General features: G+C 43.5%; 1 protein-coding gene across 1 annotated transcript; it reads left to right on the top strand.

Moving 5' to 3' along the window:
• The first annotated feature begins 23 nt into the window (after nt 1-23).
• On the top strand, nt 24-24,565 carry osgn1 (oxidative stress induced growth inhibitor 1). The gene is made up of 6 exons (XM_069884572.1): nt 24-119; nt 10,188-10,327; nt 12,196-12,332; nt 15,300-15,491; nt 18,746-18,837; nt 22,104-24,565. The coding sequence occupies exons 2-6, from the start codon at nt 10,267-10,269 to the stop codon at nt 23,110-23,112; spliced, it is 1,491 nt and encodes a 496-aa protein (XP_069740673.1). The 5' UTR covers nt 24-119; nt 10,188-10,266; the 3' UTR covers nt 23,113-24,565.
• The last annotated feature ends 2,154 nt before the right edge of the window (nt 24,566-26,719 follow it).

Genomic DNA, 26,719 nt, shown 5'->3' with positions numbered 1-26,719 from the left:
GCTGATTGGTCGGTCCTCCACCGCCTCGGCTACTGATTGGCGAAGCGCGGCGTCTTTCACGTACGGCGCGCGGTCTTGGCGCCATGTAGTGGCCGATGGCGCTACCCCTGGAGGGCATGGTGAGTGTGCGGCGGCGGGGGCGGGGCTGGGGCCGGGGGCACGGTGAATCTGGCAGAGGTGGGAGATGAACTGCCGGAGGGATGGGGAGGGGGTGTGGGAGAGGGAGGTGGAGGGGTGTGGGAGAGGGAGGTGGAGGGGTGTGGGAGAGGGAGGTGGAGGGGTGTGGGAGAGGGAGGTGGAGGGGTGTGGGAGAGGGAGGTGGAGGGGTGTGGGAGAGGGAAGTGGAGGGGTATGGGGATAGGGTGCGGAAGGAGGTGGAGAGGTGTGGGGAGGCAGTGCAAGGAGAGGGTGGACGGGTATGGGAAGAGAGTGTGGGGAGGGAGTGGAAGGGAGGGTGTGTGGGGAGGGAGGTGAAGGGGAAGGGAGGGTGTGCGGGAGAAAGGGAGGTGCAGGAGAAAGGGAGGTGCAGGAGAAAGGGAGGTGCAGGAGAAAGGGAGGTGCAGGAGAAAGGGAGGTGCAGGAGAAAGGGAGGTGCAGGAGAAAGGGAGGTGCAGGAGAAAGGGAGGTGCAGGAGAAAGGGAGGTGCAGGAGAAAGGGAGGTGCAGGAGAAAGGGAGGTGCAGGAGAAAGGGAGGTGCAGGAGAAAGGGAGGTGCAGGAGAAAGGGAGGTGCAGGAGAAAGGGAGGTGCAGGAGAAAGGGAGGTGCAGGAGAAAGGGAGGTGCAGGAGAAAGGGAGGTGCAGGAGAAAGGGAGGTGCAGGAGAAAGGGAGGTGCAGGAGAAAGGGAGGTGCAGGAGAAAGGGAGGTGCAGGAGAAAGGGAGGTGCAGGAGAAAGGGAGGTGCAGGAGAAAGGGAGGTGCAGGAGAAAGGGAGGTGCAGGAGAAAGGGAGGTGCAGGAGAAAGGGAGGTGCAGGAGAAAGGGAGGTGCAGGAGAAAGGGAGGTGCAGGAGAAAGGGAGGTGCAGGAGAAAGGGAGGTGCAGGAGAAAGGGAGGTGCAGGAGAAAGGGAGGTGCAGGAGAAAGGGAGGTGCAGGAGAAAGGGAGGTGCAGGAGAAAGGGAGGTGCAGGAGAAAGGGAGGTGCAGGAGAAAGGGAGGTGCAGGAGAAAGGGAGGTGCAGGAGAAAGGGAGGTGCAGGAGAAAGGGAGGTGCAGGAGTATGGGGGTGCGGGGAGGGGGTGTGGTGGAGGGAGGCAAGGGGATGCGGGGAGGGAGGCAAGGGGATGCGGGGAGGGAGGCAAGGGGATGCGGGGAGGGAGGCAAGGGGATGCGGGGAGGGAGGTGGAGTGGTATGGCAAGCAGTGTGGAGGGAGAGGGTGCGGTAGATGGGTTTTGGGAGGGGGGTTGCAGAGAGGTGAGGGAGATGGGTGTGCAAGTAAACAATACAGGAGAGCATTTAGACATGCTGATGTTGGAGGAACTCTTTGGTCAAGCAGCATCTATGGAGGCAAATGATGTGAGCGGATGTTTGGGTGTGAAATGCAAGATTGGAAGGGCCTCAGACTGCGCCTGGGTCTCATCTGAGAGTTAGGATGTTCCTATCATGGAAGGAAGGCAGGGAATAATTGTTTAACTAGTTCTAAATATGATGGAGAAATTGAATATACTAGGACCAAGAGGTGTATGAGATTCTGAGCAGCAGATAGCGTAGCCATTCTGCTCCTTTTTCCCAGGGTGGCAGTGGCCAATACCAGGTAGCCTATGTTTAAAGTGAGTGGAGGAAAGTTTCAAACAGGTTTTTTAAAGAACAGTAGTGGATGCCTCATCCACTTCTGAGTCTGTCATAAATTTCTTCCTGTCCTTGAGTGGTCATCATCTCTCCTGGCTTATCCTTTTATTTTCAATACAAGTATAAAGTACCTATAGATTCTTTTCAATAAAGTTTATCATCTGACTGTACCTGTACAACCTGATGAAACAGAGTTTATCTGGACAATGGTGCAGAAATGTATATACAATCAATACATATTTAAAATAAATACTGTATCTACAAATGTTTTGGGATAATTTGCTCAGTTACAGCCTGTGGGAAGAAGTTATTTCCCAGCCTGGGAGTTCTGATTTTGATGCATCTCTTGTATGGTAGTAGATCAAAGATACCATGTGCTGGGCTTTCTATAATTCTTTGAGCCCTTTTTAAGCAATGCACTTGGTAAATGTCATCGATAAAGGAAAGGGAGACCCCAGTGATTTTGGCTCTTTTGACGATCAGTCTGATGCTTTGCAGCTACCATCCCACAAATGATGCAACCAGACAGGATACGCAACTGTGCTCCTGTAAAATGTTGTCATGGTGGGGGCCAGTAGCCCTACCCTCCTCCGCCTCCTTAGGAAGTATACATGCTGCTTCGCCTTCCTGACTAATAAAAGGTGTGTGTGTCCAGGGTAGAGCTACATGCACACCAAGGAACTCTGTGCTCTCCATGATGGAACCATTGATGTGTACCAAAGGCTGGTCAACATTAGTCGTCCTGAACTCCATAATCATCTCTTGTCCCTGACTCTTTGGCTCCTACTTGCCAATGACATTTCATGACCCTTTTTAGCCTTGCTGATATCCTGTCTTTTCCCTTCTGCATCCTCAAAGGCCCAGTCCAATTTCAACTCAAACCTTGCTTCCTTTTATCGCTTTGACTAAATTTGCAACATCTCTTGTCTCTTGTCATGCCTTTTGAAACTCGCTGTCCCTCTTCTTCACGGGAACATGTTCCCGATTTCAGAGTACTCTGCCACTGGCCGATAGTCATTGAGATAGGTCACCTTATCTGTCTTTGGCAAAAGTATAATGGGTGTACCTTTGAAGCAAGTGTGACTAATAAGAAAAGGAAGAAAATGCAAACTCTCCAGTCAGTTGATTAGCATGGGTTCCAGGGACCCAGCCAGGTGCACCGTATGGCCTGGACACTCTTCATGAATTTGCCCTCTTGAAGGTCCGGTTCAGGTCAGCATCACCAAGCACAGAGGGTCTATGGCGCTCATGAAGGTGCATCATTGTTTTCCCTTTTGAAGCAAATGTAGAGGCATTGAGTTCTTCCAGAAGACATGTACCTGTTGAAGGGTGACCAAATGAAAGATGTGGTGTTATTCTTCCAATTTGAGAGTTGTCTCAGTCTGGCAGTGCATGATATGATGGACAAACTTGTCAACAAGGGAATGGGACATGGAATTGAAATGGGTTTCCAGGAGATCCATGCTCTTGCAGCGGACAGAGCTGAGGTCCTCAACAAAGCGATCTCCCAGTCTGCATCCAGTTTCTCTGATGTAGAGCATTGGATGCAGTAGATAACCCCTGCAGATTCGGATCTTGCTTCACTTTGGAAGGACTGTTTGGGGCTCTGAGATGTGGTGAGGGAGGAGGCATGGGCGCAAGTGGAGCAGCTCCTGCAGTCACAGGGTAGGTGGGGAGGGAGGAGTTGTCAAGTGAGTGACGGAGGGAGCGTTTGTTCAGTGTTGGCCCAGGGGTTTACCCAGGAACAAGAGGTGAGAGTTTGGCTATGCGAGTTGGGAACTGCTTCCAATGTCTGAGCAGAGCCGTGAGAGTGCTGAATGGGGCTGTCAGGGCATAAACTTGGGGGATAACACCTCATATTCCTTAGACCTTAACCCTAACAGTATGAATATTGACACTTCAAATTTTAGGTGACCTCCCCCCACACCGCATCCGATTCCCATTTCTTTAACTACTATAAATAGAGAATTTCATGTGAAGAAAGGAAAAAAATAATAGGTTTATGGCTGTGAGGAAGGGAAAAATTAGTTGTGGAGTAGGTTTGCATAAGTCAGCAAAACATTGTGAGCTGAAAGGCTTGCACTGTGCTGCTATGTTCTGTACTGTTGTACATTTCTTTAACTTTTCCTTCCCTACTTCCCATTCTTCATGGTTTCTCTCTGCCTCTCACATCTCTGATCTAGATGCTATCTCATCTCAGCTTCTTTCCCCCAGTCAAACGTGTCTCTTTCCACAGATGCTGCCTGACGTGAGTGTTGCCAGCATTTTCTATTTTTATTCAGTTCACTTCAATTGCTCAAAGGTCGAGGTTGTGAGAATAGATGAGAGAAGTTGGAATTATTCTTCTTGAAGCAAAGATTTGGAGGAGACTCAAGAGAAAGGGTAAATATAGAACAAGCTAAAAATAGTCAAAAATATAAAACCAGATACTAGAATTTTTGATAGTAATTTTTAAAAAGTTATCAAATTGGTATGGAGAGTGGGAAAATCAAGTGAACTGATATTTGTATTGGCTTTCATGATGGTACCAGTAACAACCCAGGAATAGCTACATCAGGAATTACACTGGCTCCCGCCTTTTTTATTCGTTGCTCATTGACACTATAAATCCATGAAAAACAACCCTGATGCCTTGAACTGTTAAAGGGGCACAGATCTCCTTACAAGAAGAAATTAACTTGGAAACCAGGATGCCATTTGGCATCTTATTGGAGCTGTTGCCTTGAGGCATAATGAGCCATCTGAGAGTTCGGATGCAGTTGATGTTGTTTCATTTTCCAGAATTCTCTAGATTCGGGGAAGATTCTGTTCCTAGAAAATAGCAAATGTATTTCTTTCAGACAGAAAGCAGAGAGCTACAACTTATTCACACATTGTGTGAAATGTTGGAAGCTATATGGTTAGAGCACTTGGAGATATTCCAAATAATCATGCAAAGTTGACATGGCTTTGTGAAAGGGACTTTGGTTATTTACATGGATGGAAGATGGGTGGGCTCGTGCTGCTTGGCAAGATGCAATGCACAATGTTCAATAGCAATCAATCCTGGAATCTGCAAATTATGTGAATAACCTGGATGAAGGTATTAAAAATGTGGCTGGAAAATAAAGGCATACCGGCAGTCACTGGGTTCAATAAGGTTTCAGTTCCTGAGCACATCTCTAAGCTGATTTCTCTCAGTCAATGACATTTGTTTTCTAATGCTGCACCTATCATTACATACACCTGCCATAATTTTTTTTTATTTCAAGGACTAGTGGAGTTCTGCAGGGATCTGTCCTGACACCACTGTTCTTTGAGATTTTTATAAATGACCTGGTCTAAGAAGTGGTCAGTAATTTTACTGAAGGTTAGAGGTGTTGTGGATAGTGAAGAAGGTTGCCTTAGGTTACAACAAGATATAGACAGGATGCAGAGTTGGGTGGAGAAGTGGCAGATGGAGTTTGATCTGGATAGGTATGAGGTGATGCATTTTGATTGAACTTAAAGGTGGAGTATATGGTTAACAGTGAGGAAGGGCAGAGGGACCTTGGGTGTCTAAATCCATAGATCTCTCAAGGATGCCACACAGTGTATATTATTTTGCTATTTTAGTTATAGAACGAAGGGAATAATGGTGAAAGTTATAAATTGAATTGTACAATTCTTAATGAGGCTTGAATTTTGTTTGTGGTTTATGCTCCATTTGTTGAAGATATAGATTTCGTTGTAGATGTGTTTTTATTATTTGGATATCTGAATTTTAACGTAATGATTGGGGATATTTAAATGTGGTATTGGAGCTTTTATTGGATAATTATTCAAGAGTAAAAGGGAAAAATGGTGGAAGAGTACTAAAATTGAATTGTACAATGTTTAATGAGGTTTGAATTTTGTTTTAAGATGGTGGTTTATGTGACTAATATGATGATAGATGTGAAGTTAGTTGATATTTGGTGAAGGTTTATCTCTATATAGAAAGTTTTTTTTTCATCTTTTTTTCTCATGCTACAATTTTTTTTAAAGAATTGATTATTATTTAAAAATTTTTGATAGACAATGTTACTAACTTTACTAATTTTTTATATTAAGTTTGAGTTAAATATATGTTTCATCTTAACTCTGTTAAATATATGCATTTAAGTTTGATTTAAATATTTTTTAAAGTCTGATATCTTAGTATTAATTACTTTTTGTTAGTATTTTAATCGGTTATGTATTTGTTTTTTTTTGTAAGTGGGTTTTTTTCTCACATATTATTAACTTTATTAATTCTTCACTCTTTATTTTTGGGGGGGAAAGGGGGGGTTGGACTAATTTGAGTTGGGTTATTAATGTGTAATAATTATTGGGGAGGGTATAGTTTATTTAGATTACTGATACTGTATTGTAATTTTATTATTTTGTTCTTAATTTTTTTTAATGTATGTTATTCATGTTATAAAATCTTAAATAAAGTTTAAAAAAAAAAGGATGCCACACAGATTGATAAGGTAGTTCAAAAAGCTTATGGCAATGCAGGCTTTTATTAGTCGGGGGATTGAGATCTAGAGCCGAGAAGTAACTTGCAGCTCTATAAAACTCTTGTTAGACCTTGTTTGGAATATTGTGTCATATTCTGGTCGCCTCATTACAGGAAGGATGTGGAAGCTTTGGAGAGGATGCAGAGGAGATTTACCAGGATGTTGCCTGGACTGGAAAAGGTGTCTTATGAGGCAAGGTTGGCAGAGCTGGGACTTCTCTCTTTGGAACACAGAAGGATGAGAGTTGACTTAATAGAGCTGTACAAGATTTTTAGAGGCATTAGATAGGGTAACCAGCCAGCACATTTTTCCTGGGGTAACCTTAATAAAAACCAGAAGACATCGATATGAGGTGAGGGGAGGAAACTAATGGATTATATATAGTCATTACTGAAAGCAATTAAACATTTTCTTATTGAAAAATGTATATGGCGAGAATTTTTCTAAAGTTGGATTTCTTCGTTGGGTCATTTGTAATCCAGGGAGCCCCTGTATCTAAATGGTGAGAGATTTCAGCCCTGAGAATTAATAACAGGAAAGGAGAAATGTCAGGTAATTTAAAGAAACTATTTGCAGTAGATTGGTAACTCCAAATATGATGTCTTTGTACAAGAAAGAAAGGAGACCAAATGTGGGAATTTACAGACCAGTTAGTTTAACATCTGTTGTTGGAAAGCTGCTGTACTTGATAATCAAAAAGGAAATGAGCTCATCATTAAGAGATTCTAATTCAATCAAATCCTATCTCCATGATTTCATGAAATGGAAATTATGATTGCCACATTTGCAGGAATTTTTTGAGTGTAACAAGTAGATTCCACAGAGGGGATTTGTACATGTCGTGTTTTGAATCTCTCTAAGGCATTCAGAATGTGTCTCATTGAAGGATTGAGTGCGAGGTAAGAGCTCAATGATATTGAGGAAGTGAGTTAACATGGATTGAGGATTAGTTATTTTACAGAAGGCAGTCAGATTGAAAAGACAACTAGCGAGTGCCGCAGGGTAGTCCTTAGCCTTCAGTCATGTACTATGTATGTTTATGGCTTTGAAATATGGGTAGAGTATAGGGTATCCGAGTTTGCTGGTGACACTAATATACCCATGGGATATCGATAGTTTGAATATGTGGGCGGAAACTTAACAAATGGAATTTAATATAGGAATGTTTGAGGTTATGCGTGATGGTAGGAAGAATGGGGAGGGACTGTCGATGGCTGAAGAACTGAAGGATCTGCTGAATCTTGTTAGCTGGCATGCACCAAATAATTAAGGATCAAATAGCATATTGTATTTTATTACAAGTTGTTTGGAATTTAAATATGGAGAAGTATGTTACAATTATACAGAGTTCTTGTGAGGCCATACCTAGAGCAGTACTGTGTACAATTTTGGTCCCTTTTTTTGATGAACCAATATATTAGCTTTGAAAGTAGTCCAGAAGTGATCCACTAATCTAATTCCTAAAATGAGTGGGTTGTCCTATCAGAGACAGCTTAAAAGGTTAGACCTGTATTCTAATGAACCTGGAAGAATGAGTAGAAACATGTCAAGTCCTAAGGGGTCATGAGATGAGTCTTGAATGATTAAACAGAAGAGAGTGGTTATTAAAGTGGAGGCTCAGTCATCGAGTTCATTCAAAATGGATTGATAGCTCTGGAAGGTTATAGTGGCTGTATCACCAAAGGTACTTAAAATGAGGTACATACATATTTTTTGAAAAGTAAGGGAATTAAGGACTCTTGGAAATGGACATGGAAATTGGGACCTGGGGCAGATCAGCTGTAATCATGTTGAATAATGGGGCAGGCTTGAGGGGCTGAGAGGCCATTTTCTTGTGCAAGGGCTCTTGGAGTTCAAATAGATCATTCACAAAGATACAGCAAGTAATTTGAAAAGTCAACGTTGTTTATTGAGAGAGAAATTGAATACAAAGATAAGGTCACATATCAATTATGTAGTCCATTGGTGTGATCCTATCTAGAGTACTTTAGGAGATAGCTGAAAAACTTGTGCCATATTGGGCTCATTATCATAATTCTGTATGACATTGCTGCCATTTGGTGCATTGAGACACCACTGCCTCCCTTAATCCCATTCCTCCGCATATCCTACATCAACTCTCCACTAATTGAAGATGCCATCTCAAGGTTCTGTTTTCATTTTGAATCTTAATCTGGACTGGATGGGAGGGGGTTCACTGATTAAAAATGAGTTTCCATTACAACAGAGATGAGGTACACTTCTTTCTCTGAGAATAGTGCCTCGTGAATTATTTTCTCAAAGTTTATTGGAAGCAATCTTCATATTCTTAAGGCAGAAGTAGGTTAATTCTTGATGAGCATTCCCTCCATGATAGGAACACAAAGGTGGGGCACATTGCTTCTCACCAGGGCCTTGAAAAATATATTTTCTTGCATCCTCCAGCAAGAAAGCCAACAAACCATTTGCTCATCATGTCATTTTAAAAATCACCCTTAGCAGTTTCATCATCCTCTGTTTCTGTTTCATGCTCCACAGATTCCATCTGTCATGTGTTTGCCAAATATTTTGTTCATTCATATTCCATTCCAGGCTCCTATAAGCAAACTTGGGAATATTGCAATTGGTGCTTTTAGTCAAATCATCGTTATAGATTATGAAGGGCTAGGGCCAGAGCACTGATCCTTGAGCCACTCCATTATGGTCACAACTGCCAAGCTGTGAACAGTCTTAACTCCCTATTGAATATCCAATTTTTCAGCCTACCCTAGTGCCTCACACTGATCCAGGCTCTCTAACTTTGACTAACCTCCTGTGAGAAGTAAAACACAAAAGTCTGCAGACACTGTGGATGAAGTAAAAGCATAATGCTGGAGAAATAGTGTACTTTATATAGCAAAGATACATAACAAACATTTTGGGCTTGAGCCCTTCATCAAGGTATGAGCAAAATATTCGAGTGCCTACCCATATTTTGCTCATTCCTTGAAGGGCTGAAGCTTGAAATGTTGGTTATGTATCTTTATCTTTGCTATATAAAGTCCACCGTCTGACCTGCTGAGTTTCTCTAGCATTATGTTTTTACTCATCTGTGAGATCTTATCAAAAGTCTACTGAAAATATAAACACAACCTACCTACTGGTTCCTCCATAACTAGTATCTGGTCGTATTCTCAAAGAATTCCAGTAGATTTGTTAGTCATGTTTTCCCTCTAATAAATCTGTGTTGCCTCTGCTCCATCCTTAAACTTTCTCAATGTCCTTTCATTACAAGCAAATTCCAGCTGTTACCCTAGCAGAACAATTTGGTGTGACAGTTAAAATATGAAGAATTGGGGTGATGCTAAATGTGTGTTCATCTCATTAGCCCTCTTGGTCGTCCAGTCTCCACTCGTGGAACTGCATTATTGTACCTTTTCCTATCACAACATTGCAACAGTGCAGGAGACTGGAGCAAAGAAGCTAACTTAATGTGTCTTTGACAAAACCATTTAATTAGAAACTGTACTGGAATCAGGAAGAATGCAAAAGGGTAAAGCACAAATACCACTGATGTTAAATGAGATTGCATATTGGACAAAAAAATTCTCAAATCGTTTTCTCACTCGAACAGTAAAAATCCTGTCAGTTATCTGGAAAGGGGCTTGTGCTCACTAGCATCACTCCCTTCCTCCCTCACAGGTGGTCCATGGGTTTGTCATAGATGGTCTGTGATTGAGATCGACTGGTGACATGTCAGCAATTCCCTCCTCTGTTAAATATTGGTCACATGCTAATGGTATGATAGAGAGGAGTAAGGGAAGGCATGGCACGGAGCAGATGGATGGAATGGACTACTTTGGTGAAGTAAGTTTCATGCAATGAGCAGGGATCTAATGCATTGTACTCTAAACAAAATTAATTTTTTGCTTTTCTCCCCTCAGTTTTGTGCCAGGTACTAGAAGGAGACTGCAATAACTTGGTGTGAGTTGTACAGCAGCAGTTCCACAGCTACCCCTCGTGATGCTGGAGGAGAAAGTGCTGCCAGAGGATGGCTCTCTGACCATTCCTGTTCTTGTCGTGGGTATGATCAGATGGGTGTAGAATGGGGGTAATGGGGCTGTCACCAGGTTGGTTTCCTCCCACTGAAGCCACAGCAGAATCAACTCACCAGGGGCTGCATGTTTCCATCTTTGTCCACTGATCTACCCAATTCTAGGATACTCTGCCGCAGTGAATCAGGAGTTGAGGGAGAGGTGTTCAGCTCAAAGGAGTTGAGCAGAAAAGTCTGCAGATGCTGAGATCATAGTGCAATTCATAAAAGCGCTGGAGAAACTCAGCAGGTCATGGAGCATCTATAGGAAGCCAAGGGTAACCAACATTTCAGGTCTGAGCCCTTGATTGGGGTATGAACAAAAATTAGCCAGGTCTCTGAATAAATGTGGGGGGGAGACACATGTTCAGCTGAAAGCCCAGCCAATGTGGGGGAAGTGGGGGGGAGACGGTGACCTTGCAGGAAAACCTTGTTAACAGTTTTGATACTGTTGGGGGTGGCGTTAATAATGTGTTCTCTGCCCTGGAACAGCCTCCTTTCATCCACAGTTGTGGACAACAGGTCAGGGATTGGAAGTTCAAGGCCTAAATATGGCATTGCAACTGGGTTAGGAAAGACAGAGCCAAGGTTACAAAGGAGTGGCTACAGGAGGGAGACATGGGACCATGACCCCCCCCCCCCCCCCCCCCACCACCAATCACCGGAGGGGGAAATAGGAATTGTGTCTGCCCTACTAGCTGCTCTGGTACCCACCCCTGCCAGTCTAGTTTAAATCCCTTCTTGAATAGCATTTGTAAATCTCCCTATGCTCCTGTTCCACGCTGGTCAGGTGCAATTTTGTCAGTCTTGTACAGGTCTTATCTCCCTGGAAGAGAACCCAATAATCCATTCGATCTGAAGCCTTTTCTTTTGGGAGCACCCTACCATCCTGGAGCCTTGCTTGTGGCTACAAAAATATCTGTCTTTCCTCTTCACTATGGAGCCTCCTATCATGAGTCACCCACCCCACCCCCCTTCCCCCAACAGTATCTAAATGGTGTTCATGTTTCTGAGGTGTGGGTGGCCACAGATGACCCTTGACATTTCTCCCCTCTTCCTTCCTGGTGCAAGCCCTCCTATCTGCAGCCAACCTCCTGTCTATCAAATCCTTATGTATATGTGACCACATCACAGCCTCCTGGGTGATCCTGAGTTCATCCAACTCCTGCTCCTTGTTACAGTTAGAAAGGAGCTTCAGCTGGGCATACTTCCCTCTTTCACATCCTACAAGAGGAGCATAATATACCTATGCACTGTCTGCTATTCTGACTACTTTTGTGGGGGGGGGGGGGGGGGAGGAGGAACCCTGCCAGTCCTGACCATTACCTCTGCTGAAGCCTCTAACACCAAAGTTGCAGCACCTGCCCTCCAAGTGCCCTCACAGCACTTGGGCCTCAGACACAGTTCCTGTATATATCAATGGTGCTGAGGTGCAGATCCCTTCCTGAATTTTAAAGATGAGGATTTAATTTTTAAAATTTAGACATGCAGCATGATAACAACATGACTGCCCACAAGACTGTGGGCTGCCCAATTTACACCCAATTAACCTACAACGCCCAGTAAGTTTTGAATGGTGGGAGGAAACCAAAGCCCCTGGGGAAAACCTACGCAGGCACAGGGAGAACATAACAAATCCTTACAGACTGCAAGGGATTCAAACCCCAATCCTGATTCCTGGCATTGTAACAGCATTGTGCTAACCAATACGCCAACCGTGCCGCCCCATGGTTATTGACTATATGGTGCAAAATGGATAAATTGAGGCATGGGTTTTGCTTGGAAGGGTTCAGTGGGCTGACTGGTCTCCTTTAACACATGTAGCTCTAAAACATGCAAACAAAATGTTTGTTCTTTAGGGAATGGGCCCTCAGGAATTTGCTTGTCTTACCTACTGTCTGGATATCGGCCCTATTTGTCTCCTCTGGCAAGTCACCCAAACCCAATTCTGCAGCACAAACTAGAAGAGAACCACCACCTGTCGATCGTTGGCCAGGTATAGTGTACATGCTATTTGAAATTGTGGAGAATACTGTCTTGTATAAATCCTGGAGGGTGAATGAGACTGTCAACTTCAGTGGGCAGGGTATATGTGGATGCCAGGATCGCTAATGTAGGAAATGGAACCAGTGATGTGGTAGATTAGGAGTGCAGATGGCTGGACTGAAATCAAGGCAATAGTTCTGTTTTAAAAAAAACACGAAGGCAGGAAATTGTGTGACTGCATAGCACAGAATGTTTACTGCACATCTTCCTGCCTGTGGGATTGTTGCTGGAAGATTGCAGGGCCTAAAATGCTATACTATTGTTTAAAATGCAGGAAGGGATTAGCTGAGTAATGTTGAAGGAACTCAGCAGTCAGGCAGTATCTGTGGATGCAAACAAATCGTAGATGTTTCAGGTCAAGATGCTGCATCAGGACTAGGAATGTAATGGGGAGATGGCTTTATGAAGAGGAGGAGGGGAAGCAAGAGCTGGCAGATATTAGGTGGAACTGTGTGAAGAGGGGTTGATGGACAGATAGAGGCAGGTGGGGAAGGATAGGATACAGATAGGAACAGACCCTTGTAGACAATGCAGGGCTGTAGATGATGGAATCTGATAAGAATGGGTTATGATAGCGTTTGGCAGCCCTTGGCCTGAACTCTTTGGAAATTAGGAGAATGAGGAAGGATCTCATTGAAACATTTCGAATGTTGAAAGGCATGGACAGATTAATTGTAAAGATAGTGGGAGGGTCTAGGACAAGATGGTGCAACTTCAGGATTGAAGGGTGTCCACTTGGAATAAAGGTGTGGAGGAATTTTTTTAGCCAGAATGGTAAATCTGTGGAATTTGTTTGTTGCCATAGGCAGTTGTGGTCATTGGGTGTATTTAAGGCAGAGATTGATAAGTTCTTGATTAGTCAGGGTATCAAAGGTTAAGGGGAGAAAGCTGGGCAGTGGGGCTAAGTGGGAAAACTGATCAGATCATGATTAAATGGTGGGGCAGACTTGATGAGCTGAATAGCCTATTTTTGCTCCAATGTCTATGAAACTAGATAGAGAAGGGATGATGGAGAGATCAGAACAGTAGCGGGAACATATAATAGAACATTTAAGCAATGATATGAATCTGTTTTGCTGTAAATTCTGGACCATCTTTAGTGTAATCAGTGAGTCAGCCTTGTTGACCCATTACTCTGTGTTCTCCAACAATGTGTGTTTCCAAACTGAGGAGATGGTGGCATGGTATCAGGATAATGATCTCTCCCTCAAGGTCAGCAAAATGAAGGAACTGGTCATTGGCAGGAAATGGAGAGGAGGACATTTCCCTACATACCTCCACAGTCATGAGGTAAAGATGGTGGAGTGTTCAAGTTCTTCATCCTATCGTGGTCAAACCTCTTTGAAGTTACAACCAAGAATGCACAGGAGACTCTACTTTTCAGAAGCCCAAAGAAATTGTCATGTCCTGGAGGTTTCTTACCAACTTTTACATGTGCTTCGTAGAAAGAATTATAGCTTGGTATGTGAACTGCTCTGCCCAACACTGCAAAAACTGCAGAGTTGTGAACGCAGCTCAGGTGATCACGCAAACCCAACAGCTATGCCCCCTATTGTCTTGGGGAAGTTGCCAATGTTGTTAAAGATTTCAACCCATCCTGCTCACAATCTCTTCTTCCCTCCCCTCTTCTGAAAACACGAACCTCCAGATTCAAGGACTTTTTTTTTTCAGACTCTTTAAATGGATCTCACACTGGCAAAAGTGGATGAACCTGCTGTGTTTTTAAATTGGACTTATCTCTATACCCTGCACTATATTTCTGTGCTTAATCCCCTATACTATTTGGCCATTGTAACAATATTCCCTACACTGTTGTTTATTTATTTGTTGTTATTGCACTGTATGAGTTACAAATCAAAGATTTTTAGTGTATTTCAATACAAGTTAATATTTTTTTCAGTCACAATCTAGCACCAACCAGAGCACCTCTGTGCTTCCCGAGGACCTTAACTAGGCCCCTCCCAGTTTTAGCACCGTGTATGTGGAGGTCTGGGAATAATTTAATGTCTCATTGGTTAATCACTACATATTTGTCCTCTATCCTGTCTGTCCATAACTGACCACTAGACAAGTTGTTCAGAATGGAGTGAAATGCTGAGTGTTTCAGACAGATGGGAGTTCGAGTGAGCTATGCAGCTCATCTTATTTTTAAAGCATGATTTACAGAGATATCTTAGTTTTTGAAAAATCGATTCATGGTAAGGCACCATGTGAGAAATTGGAGATGGTTTTTAATACAGATATATATATATATCACATACAGCGGGTGTAAATACTTGTAGGAAAATTTGGGGATTTTAGTCCTGACTTGATTGGGTTGGGTCTTGCTTCAACTTCTATAGAGCAGGATTTTCCCTGGCTGAACCTGTGAACATTTAACAGCACAGAGGCTTTAGAAGATTCAAATGTATACAGGGTGAGACCTGTGGTCCTCTGGTTTAACTACTCAGCTCAGTGACCCTGAGTGAACCCTGACATTGGGTGTTGTCTGTGTGCAATTTTCACTGTGGATCCCTATGGATATATGCTTCAACTTCCTCCAAAATCCCAAAGATATACAGGTTGGTAGGTTAATTGGCAGTGTAAATTGCCTTTGTGTAGCTAAGTAACAAAAATGAGCAAAGCAGGTTTAATGGGCATGTGGGAGAGAATTGTTCTACTGGGAAATGGGAGGAGGGATAAGCTACTGGGATTGCTCTGCTGGGAACTGGCGTAGACAGGACGGGTGGCTTCCACTGTCATAATGTCGTTGGTTCAGGAGCTATGTGCATCATCTAAATCCAACTCCTGATGATATCAGTGACTATCTGCCCATTAACCTGTGTTTTACATTCTGGATTCCACTTTCTTCAGATAAAGTACTGAGTTCATTACCCTTAATTACTGCAAATTCATCATTTCTTTTGACTGCCCACAGGATCTGGAGTGGCTGTCTGAAGGACTGGAGGGACGCTCCTCAAATCCAGTGGCTGTACTCTTTGACACTCTTCTCCTGCCTGATGGCGACTATGGTCTGGATCACACTTCACCCTTGTGTTGGAGACTGGAGTCTTCACAGTGTATATCGCATCTTGTCTTGGGCACAGGGTTACCTGGAGGTTCCTGGCATGTGAGTGGCTGCTAATGTGCTCAGCATTGTCCATTCTTTCTTTATTTTAGCATTTGATAGGTTAACCCAGGGAAGGACATTTGCATCCTGGAAAAATATGCAAATATTCCTATTATGACATTGCTTTCCAATTCCTTGTAAGACTCCATGTTCTGCTTTGAGTGCTGAATAAACAAAAGGCATGGGTTCTCTCCATTAACCCTCCCCCATTCATCTGGGCTGAAAGGCCATGGGTCAAAACAAAAAAAGAATCATGGACAGAAGGATACTATGTCTGAAACCTTTCACCAGGCATTATGGTCCATGTACAGGCAGGAGGAATGAGTTGTAATGGGCATCATTGTCGGCACACACGTGAGCTGCAGGACCTGTCCCTGTGCTCTACTCTTCTATGTAATGAGAATGAAGTGATGTTAGGAAGCTTTCAAAAATTCAAATGACAGCAACATTCCCAATGCTATCACACCTCTACTTTTCTATCTCTCGCACATAACCATCTATTTTACAAGGACCAAAATATTTTGTTTGAGAAAATTTAAAGTAAGTAGTGGATGGAAGGATAAAAGGTCCAAAATTGATAAATCCAAGAGGAAAGATGAAGCTGGAGGAAGGAACTAATATGGGAAATGATAAATAGGCCCTGACGGGAAGGAACGAAGAATTGAAGTTTAGAAGTAAGAGACTGTAAAGCTAGAGGTTATAGAAATAATAGGACAATTGTAGATGCTTTGTATCTGAATGGGCATGGCATTCAAAACCATAGAGGAACTGAAGGCAAACTGTGAGCAATTGTATCTGACATTAGAGACATGGCTGCAACATGTAATGAATTGGGTGTGGATAGACAAGTAAGGAGTGACTGGTAAGAAATAATGGTCTTGGCAAAATTGACTGCAAATAACCCAAGTTTGGAAAACCAGGATATCAAAGAGGATTTGATGGAGCTGAGAAATTGTAACAGTGAGAGGGACTATGGGAAGGGTGTAAAGGCCTCTCGACACTACCACATTCATGGAAACATAAATCCTGTCTCCTGCCCCAATTTTCTATTTGCATTTGTTAAGGCAAGGATTGTTTTGTGATTGTTAGCAGGACTGTGCAGAGTAAATTGTGTCTCATAAATGTAATTGTTTTGAAGAGGTGACCAAGAGGATTGATGAGTGTAGGATAGTCATTGTAGTCTAAGTTGATTTATCAAGACCAGAGACCACATTGATATGTAGATGTAGATCTATCGAATAGAAAATTACAGTACACAGGCCCTTTGGTGGCCCTCCTCCACAACAATGTAATTGTTTCCCGACAGACCCATCGCCCTCTATTTTTCTTGCATCCATGTGTCCATCAAAGGGTCTTTTAAATGTTCCTATTGTATCAGCCTCCACCACCATGCCAGCAAAGTGTTCCAGGCAGCCACCACTCTGTGTTGGATCACTTGGGATCCAGAGTGAGCAGGACCAGTTGGCCCTGGTGGAAGGAGACTGAAGGTGATAGTAGATGGTTATTTTTCAGATTGGAGGCCTGTGACCTGAAAGTGGTGTCACAGATAGACAGGATATGAAGGAGTTTGGCACATTTGCCTTAATCGGTCGGGGCATTGAGTAAAAGAGTTTGGATCCTGTTGCAGAGGGAACAGGTTCCCAGATCTTAGTTTGGTCTTGCGTTTTGCTGGTGGTGTTGAACACTGACAACAGCCTGACATAGGGTTCTTGTGGTCTAGATTATCTAGGGTAGAGTGTGGGGCCAGTGAAATGGAGTCTGCCATTGACCTGTTCCGACGATGGGTCCAGGTCCTTCCTGAAATAGGAGTTCATTTGTTCAGTAACCAACCTCTAAATGTATAAGTACCTGGAGTGTGCGTCGAAAGAACCAAAGACTTGTTGATCCAAACCAAGGCTTTTATTAACTAAAAGACTGGAGCATATCACACGTAGGTCGACCAGTCCAGAATGACCTGGTCTGGCTAGGAGCAATCCTTTTAAGACCTGCCAGTAGGTGTGGCTACACTCTCAGCCAATCACAGTCATCCTACACTACAATCTGTACATATACACATTGGTGATAGAATCTGTACTATCACAGTACCATTCTAGTCAAACCCTAATTACCCACAGAACTAGTAAGTGTGGATCCAGAATTAATCATTCCACAGTTTATCAATGTACTTAGTCTTTCCTCTAAACTGTGTAGCAACATGGTAGCAACGTCCACTAAAGATGGTATGTAGGTGGCCCTATCTGCTGCGCTGCTCTGCACCCTGTCTGCAAGTAGTACAGTATATTCAGTACAGTATATTTGGGCCCATTGGCGTTTGTCCTTGCACTGCTCTGTCTTCTGTCATTACAAGGGAAGGTCATTACAAGGTTATCAATTACAGGGAAAATATGATTAAACTAAGAAGATGTAGAAAAAAAATCACAGGGATATTGCCTTGATTGGAGGGCTTGAGTTGCTGAGAGGTTGGATAAGCTAGGTCTGTTTTTCGTGGGATGCAAGGCTGAGGGGTATCAGATAATTATATAAAATTATGAGAGGCATATGTACAGTAGATAGCCAGTGTCTGTTTCTCAGGGTAGGGGAGCTTAAAACCAAGCAACATGGGTTAAAGGTGAGGGAGGAAATTTGAAGGGAATCTAAGAAGTACATTTTTTACACGCTGTGGTGAACTGGGATTCACTGGAAGTGTGCTGTATTGACGACTGGTCCTGCCTCCCGGCTCCTCCCCTGGGGCCCGCATATAACCCTGGTTTCCCGCCTAAACCCAGAACCCCTCTGAAGCCTATTCGTGAACCCTACCTGTGTTGTAAACTAATAAAAACGTTTGTTCTCCCTCCAGTCGAGTGTGAGCTTTTATCTATGCCACACACGCACAGTAGTCAATACCTGGAATGAGATACCAGTAACAACATTTAAGAAGCATTTGGACAGGTGTTGAATGAACAGGACTCAGAGGGAAATCCCATTAATGCAGGCAACTGGGATGAGTACAGATGTTGGCATGGACATGATGGGCCAAAGGGCCTATTTCTATGCTGTCCAATTCGAAGACCATTTCTCATTCTGTTTTCCATTTATATTCTGGCTCTGAGCCATTCCCTGTTTTCCCACTCATTTATAAATAAGAAACCATCTTGTCTGTCTAACTTTTTCGGCCTTTATTTCCTTCAGAGACTTCATTGGGTTCTGTTCTCAGCCCTGTAACGTGCTTCATTCTGCCCTTGCAAAAGCTAAACCACTCACCATTTTTCTTTCAGGATATGGAGGGCTCAATGCTCACGCTGAGCTTTGGCAACTGGATGGAGTTACCGGGGCTGAAAATGAAGGACTGGATCGGTGAGAAGCGCAGGTCTGTATTAAATGCAACCTTGTGCTTTTCCTTAAAGGGGTTCATTTTACTAGTGCCGGCTTCCTTTTAAACAACACAATGGCTTTGGAAAAAAGATTCTGTAGTTCCCAGGGCTCACAGAGACGCGTATGAGCTAATTTCGACACCTGTAGTTGGTAATTTCATTGAGGACTGTAAGATTCTGGAAAAAAAATGAGATGACAACTCATCCATGCCAACCGAGATTCCTATGCCAAGCTAATCCCAGTTGTTGGTGTTTGATCCCTTTTAAATCCCTTTTAAATCTTTCCTATTCAGGTGCCTGTGCCAAGTATTAAACTTTCTCAGACAATAAGATATAGGAGCAGAAGTCAGCCATTCAGCCCATGGAGTCCACTCCACCATGAGCTGATCCATTCTCCCACTCAGCCCCACTCCCTGGCCTTCTCCCCATAACCATTGATACCCTGATTATTCAGATACCTATGAATGTCTGCCTTAAATACATCCAATGTTCTGACCTTCTTGGCTGCAAATTTCAGAGGCTCACCACTCTCTGGCTAAAGAAATTCCTCAGTGTCTCTGTTTCAAATGGGCACCCTTTAATCTTGAATTTAAGCCCTCTTGTCCTAGATACCCCTACTTTGGGAAACAACTTTGCCACATCTACTCTGACCGGGCTGTTTAACATTTGAATGTTTCTGAGGTCTCCCCTCATTCTTCTGAACTCCAAGGAGTACAGTCCAAGACCTGTCAAACGTTCCTCATTTGCTAATCCCTTCATTTCAGGAATCATTCTTGTGAATCTTCTCTGAACCCTTTCCAACGCCAGCACATCCTTCCTTAAATAAGGAGCCCAGAATTATTTCCAGTATTCCAAGTGAGGCCTCACCAGTGCCTTACAAAGCCTCAAAATCAATACCAACTTACTCTGGCATCTCATTTCATAGAACTGCCACCCTGTGTGTTGGAAAACTTTCCCTTTAGATCCTCTTTAAATCTTTCCCATCTCATTTTAAACTCCTGACCTTTAGTTTTAGAACAAAACAACAGTGGCTGGAAGAACTCAGCAGGCCATGCAGAGTTTGTGGAAGCAAAGGGATTATCAGTGCTTCATATTGAGACCCTACATCAGAACTGGAAGTGTTGCAAGGAAATGGTCAGTCTAAAGCAGTGGTTCTCAACCTTTTTCTTTCCACTCACATACCACTTTAAGTATTCCCTATGCCATAGGTGCTCTGTGATTAGTAAGGGATTTCTTAAGGTGGTATGTGGGTGGAAAGATAAAGTTTGAAAACCACTGTTTTAATTGTACCTAATTGACTCGTTATGTGCACGGTTTCATAACTCCAAAGGAAATGGGCCAATGACAATTTTTCTCAAGCAAAATATTTCGGCAACAATTGGGTCTAGAGCAGCAATTCTCAACCTTCCCTTCTAACTTACATACCACCTTAAGCAATCCCTTACTAATCACAGAGCACCGATGGCATAAGAATTACTTAAAGTGGTATGTGAGTGAAAAGAAAAAGGTTGAGAACCACTGGTCTAAAGAGGGCAGGAGCTGGCAAACATTAAGTGGATCAGGTGCAGGAAGGGCAGATGGGAGGGTAGAGGCTGGGAGGTGAAAAATGGAGGCAATGAAAGGATTCTGATAAGTCGAATCAAATAGGAGCGGGGTGGTCAACAGAAGGGCACAGGGGAGGGGTATGGGTCGTGGGGGAGGGTGTGTGGGTGATGAACCTGATGGAACCAGGTGGGAGAGGAGGAATAAACTGGCTGATAGGTGGGGGTGGGTGTCATTTGGGTGGGAGAAAAGAATGAGGACCTGGTGGATGAAAAGGGGAAATAAAGGAAAAGCGGGGGTCAAAATGTTCATCATCCCTTTACCTCCACACTTCTTCCAGCAACTTGTTCTAGATTCCAACATCAGCAGTCTCTAGTATTCTCCCACCCTGTGAAAACGACTGAGGCTATCTCCTCTGTCTGCCCCACATAGTTTTATAAACTTGAAGGTTACCCCTCTACCTTCTTCAGATTTCAGATTTATTGTCAGAGTACATACATGACTTCACATACAACCCTGAGATTATTTTTCTTGCGGGCATGGCAGAATTACCACTAACAGGTAGTACCAAAAAAATTGTACACAGTGTATACTTGTAAACATATAAAGAACTGTAAATAGATAATGAATGTAAACAAACTGTGCAATCCAAAGAGAATAAAAAAGAAAATCAATAAAGTGCACAAGTAAAGAGTCATTAAATGAGTCTCTGAATTTGTCATTGAAGAGTCTGAACTTGGTGGTGCGAGTCTTGTGGTCATTAAGGCAGGTTACTACACTCCATTGAAGTCTATCCAATCTCTCCTTACAAATCAAGCCACATCTTTGTGAATCTTTTCCAGTAATCTTTAGTTTAATCACAGCCTTTCCATAATTGGGCTACCGGAACTGCACACAACCCTCACCACTGCCTGGAGAGCTGTAAGATGACATCCCTGATCCTGAAAACCATGCCCTGACCAAAGAAGGCAAACATGTCATGCACTGCCTCCACCCCAGCTACTTGTGCTCCCACTTTCCTAGAGGAGGGAAGAAGTCATCAGGGGTGGGTAAAGAGTCGCATTCCCTCCCTCAGACCAGAGGAATTTTAAACCTTTAATCCATTAACTTATTTGCTAAGGCCTTTAATGGAAGGTGGAACTGAGGGAAGGGGATAGAGTTTGGGTCATGTCGGTAAGCCAAATAAAAAGGTTGGCCTTCTCAGCTGAGCAGGATGCTTCTGGGTGAAAGGTCCTCAGCTTGAAACGTTAACTCTTTCTCTCCCTGCAGATGCTTGACCCGCTGAGTGCTTCCAGTATTCTCTGTTTTTATTGGGGTGATGGTGGAAAGGAAAGGGTCAAGGAAAGAAACAGAGGGAAAATAGGAGAAGTAGGATCCGCATTGGAGATGGGTGGAGTTTTGAGTGGAGGAGCTGGTCCTGTACTGAGCCCGGATGCAAGATGAGGCGGTCTCTCCAAGCTGCATTGGTCCAGTGTAGGAGCCCAGGACTGGAGAGTGGGAGGATGAGGATTCAGGTGAGACATCTCCAGGACTCGACAATGGAGTCACAAACCCACTCCAGGCTGGGGCACGTCTGTCCAGCAGCTGGCAGCACAAGGTTCGAATTATAACAAACATTTTATTTCTTCTTTTCCCACCACCCCATGCCCTGCTGCTTCCCCCCCCCCCCCCCCCCCCCCTTTCCTCTGCCTCTTCCCTGTATGTAAACCCTGGACCACAGGAGTCTGAGGAATGATCGCGTCCTTCCGGCCCAGGTGGCTGCCTACTACCAACACTTTGTCAGTGAGATGGGCCTGGAGAAGAACTTTGTGTGCAACAGCTGCGTGACGTCACTGCGTCGAACCGGCGCTGCTTCTGAGCGGGAGGTGGACAAAGAGAGCCATGTCAAGCAGGAGAGCAGAGAGGAGGGGAAGTGCTGTCGAACAGCTCAGTCCTTGTGGGAGGTGCAGGGGTATCAGACCTGCAGGGGAGGGACTCGGACCCCCTTTCTGATCCGTGCCGAGAATGTGGTCTTGGCGACAGGGACCCACGATGAGCCCCTGCGGCTAGGGGTGGAAGGCGAGGACTTGCCCTATGTATGTCACAGCATCTCAGAGTTCAAAGCGGCCGTTGTGCAGGGCCGGCTGAACAACTTCTCGGAACCAGTGCTGATTGTCGGCGCAGGGCTAACTGCAGCCGATGCCATCCTCTGTGCCCACCACTGGAGCATCCCAGTCCTGCATGCCTTCCGGTGCTCAGTCACTGACCCCAACCTGATCTTCAACCGGCTGCCCAAGGTGCTTTATCCAGAGTACCACAAGGTGCATCAGATGATGAGCCAGCAATGCATGGGCGAGGAGCCAACCTCTTACCGTGGTTACACCAGCCTCCCCCAGCACCGGGTCCACAGCTTCCGGCTGGATCACAAGTGTATCTTGGAAAGTTGGGACAAGGTTCAGACACGGGTGAGTGTCTCCATGGCACTAGTACTAATTGGGACCAATCCCAGACTTTCTTTCCTGGAGGACGATGGTGTCCACCTAGGTATGAACCCTGAGATGCCCATCTCCTGTCGATACAACCCTTTACAGGTCCACCCTTACACATACGAGTTGGTCCAAGAGCCCACCCTATTTGCAATGGGACCTCTGGTGGGTGATAACTTTGTGCGGTTTGTGAAGGGTGGGGCTCTGGCAATCACCAGCTGCCTGGTGAAAAGGCACAAAGAACGATGGTTCCCTACAAACTGAGATGGTGGAGAGAGGAAGATGTCCTGTTTGTGTATCTGGTTGCCGATTTTAACACAGGGTGGGAGCAGGAACTGCTGTAAGGAGATCCCAAGGCATTTGACCGATTTGGAAAGCCCACTGGAGAAGAGCTGAAGGAACAGAATGAAAGCGCCTCTGCTCGTTTCCTGTCACTGCCTTCTGTGCCGTCATTAGGGGTGAAGGCTAAAGCTTTCCACTTGAATTGTGAGGAAGGTTTGAGCCACACCGCCACATTGCTGGATGCCCACATTGACTAAAACACATAAAAAGGTTGCATCCCTGGTGGGAGATGAATTGAGATTTCCTTTCTCTTTTGGGTTGTAGTCTGAGGTTTCACCTCACCCCAGAGCCACACTTTGGAGGAGTGAGGTGCATGCCTCCCCCCTTTGCCATCAATGTTCTACACTGTGTGGTGAGAGCACAAGGACTCGGTGAGAGACTAGTCCAACATTTGGGATCCACAGCACTGGGTTGATGAAGGCAGTACAGAAGAGACCAAGATGGAATCGTGACATAGATATGTGGCATAGAAGTGGGGAAAGCAAAGGACAGGACAAATAATCTTCTCTAAGAATGGCAAGATGTAATTGTCCTTCTATGGAACATCAGACTGTCACTGTGTTAATGATTACCTTGTCATTAAAAGGCTGCTTGCACTGAAGCCTGTGGCTCAAACTGTGAGTTTAATATGTTAATGTTAATCCACTAAAATCTAGCAGAAAGGGTAGGATTAACAATCCTGGGTGTGTTTGTAAGAGACTTCCTGGAGATTTGCATCTGACACACTGTCGACAACAGGGGGACAGAATAAACCATCACCTCCCTTTTCCCCAACCCCCCCCCCCCCAAAATTTTGGGATGGTCCTTAAGAAGTAAAGATTTCTGTTTTGTGTGATGGTGTTGGCAATGCCCTCTCTAGTTCCCTGCACAGCCCTAGTGTAAATATCCTGTTGGTCTTTGTAATCATTTGTATCACTGAGGATTTGGAATATCTGCTCCAGCGATCCGAGGATGCTCAGTTTATTATGTTACAAGTTCCGATCAATGGATTGATGGACATTGGGGAAATAAGGTTCAATGGGGACTCGTATCAACTGGATTCTTATTGAATGGTGCCATGGGGTTAAGGGGTCATGTTATGTTTCTGGATCATTCCTTTGGCCTTCTCTTTCCTCCATTGACTGTCCCACTCCTTCATCACTGCAGCCTCTGTGGTTTATGGTCTTCTGTTGAACTCTAGATTTACAACTCTTTAATTAGTTGTGGTCTTTAAATGCTTCTGCTTGTTTCCTGCATATTTCCCAAGTGCCAGTTATGTTTACAAACTGAAAGGGTGAAGCCTTGCATCAGACCAGTGCTGGCAATTCCACCTCTACTAAGTTAGCAGTCATTACTATGTCATTCTTAACTGAAAATTAATGTACACAGAGGGAGAGACACTTTAAAAAAAATAAAGATTTTAACATCTGCAGTTGTTTGCTTTCGAGAAGTACTTCTTTGGAGGAGTCACATGATGGAGTAGTGGCCGGTCGGGGAACTCCAGCCCTCTCCGGAAAAGTAAAAAGAAGACTGAAAAAAACGAAGGCACAAACACAAAAACCAAAATAAAGTGAAAGTAAAGGTGTGGAGAAAATGGCAGCTAAGAAAGAAAAGCCAAAAGCAACGGGAAGAAGAAAAGACGTCGGAAGAAGAAGGTGAAGGCCTTACCTATGCGAGGAGGCCCGCCATGGAGAGAGAAGCCTGCTCCCTAAGGTCAGTTGAAGCCCCGAACTCGGGACTACAAAGATAGCTCATGGAGCCAAAAGTGCGCAACCGCGCATACGCGACTCCTCGCAAGACAAAAATAACACTGGCGGGAGGGGGGACCAGCTGAGGAGAAATTGACAACCACAACAAAGCAGCAAGAGGAAAACACGGAAAATAACGAGAACAAGAAAGAAGAGAGTAAAAAGAAATCAAAGAAACAACAGATGACCAACCCAGAAGAAGAAGACCAGTATCAAGACACTTCTAGTAAAAATAAAAAGACCAAAAATACCCAACAAAATAAAACAAACAAACCAACAAGAAAACCAGAAGAGACAGAGGTAAAGGACACAGATCCTGGAGTGGACTCAGAAAAAGAACACAGAGAAATGGCAGATGAAGGGAAGGGCAAGTACATGGATATTTTTTTTAAAGAATATATGGAATCAGTAAAAGAATGGCAATCACAAGAATTCAGTGAACTAAAAAGAAGAATAAAAAGTACAGAAGAAAAAATGAATAGATTAGAGATGATCATGTCAGATATAGGAAAAAGAGAGGACAAGGTGGAAGAACGAAAAACAGCCATAGAAATGGAAGTAGATGACTTAAAAAAGAAATTAGAAGAATCTGATAAAAAAGTTAAATAGACACAAGAGCTGTTAGCTCAGAAGGTAGATATAATGGAAAATTATAATAGAAGAAACAATATAAAGATAGTGGGCCTTAAGGAAGATGAAGAAGGCAAGAAAATGAGAGAATTTATAAAAGAATGGATCCCCAGGGTCCTAAGAAGACCAGAATTACAGGAAGAAATTGAAATAGAAAGGGCACACAGAACATTAGCCCCTAAACCACAACCATAACAAAAACCAAGATCCATTCTAGTAAAATTCCTAAGATATACAACAAGAGAAAATATATTGGAGAAAGCAATGAGGAAAATAAGAGAAGACAAAAAACCACTGGAATACAAAGGTCAAAAAAAAATTTTCTATCCAGATATAAGTTTTGAATTCCTGAAGAAGAGGAAGGAGTTTACTACAGCAAAAACGATCCTATGGAAAAAAGGATATAAATTTATGCTAAAATAGTTAAAATAGTTATTCAAGGGCAGCAAAACAGACTATTCTTGGATCCGGAGGAAGCACGAAAATTTGCAGAACAACTACAAAACAGACAGAGAGATGAAGACATGTAACGAGAACAAAAATGACCACAAACTATATGTATGGGTATGTAGGTATATATATATATATATATATATGTGTGTGTATGTATATATAACAAAAATAGAGTATAGGTAAGAATGAAGAAGGGAAAGAAAGGGAAGAAAGGAAGTATGGGGGGAATTAAGAGAGTGACCTTTGTTATATGAAGATTAAAATCTTTTCTGGGGGGCTGGGTGGGGAAGAATTACGGTCACTGCGAAATCAGTTGACGCTTGCGAGTGAATTCGCAAATCCAAATGGAGAGGGGAGATGTGGTTGCCCGACAAGGGACAAAGGGCAACTCAGGAAGGGGAGGAGATAGTGGGGTTAAAGGAATTTTAGATAGGAGAATAATGGAAATATTTTGTTTTAGAAATGTTGTCTTATAATGTGTTCAAAAAAAGAAAGCAGAAATGGATAAGAAGGAAAGGTGATGATGAGGAAATGGAAAGGAAAGATAAACAAAGTATGAAATGGCTATGTTGAACTATATGACTTTAAATATTAATGGAATACATAACCAAATCAAAAGGAAGAAACTGTTAAATTTACTGAAAAAAGAAAAAAAATTGATATAGCATTCATACAAGAAACACACTTAACTGAAGTGGAACAAGAAATTAAAGAGAGAT

The sequence above is a fragment of the Narcine bancroftii genome, chromosome 6, assembly GCF_036971445.1.
Source record: "Narcine bancroftii isolate sNarBan1 chromosome 6, sNarBan1.hap1, whole genome shotgun sequence".
NCBI lineage: Eukaryota > Metazoa > Chordata > Chondrichthyes > Torpediniformes > Narcinidae > Narcine > Narcine bancroftii.
The sequence above is the reverse complement of the archived record's forward strand: the minus strand, read 5'-3'. Positions and strand labels throughout refer to the sequence as shown.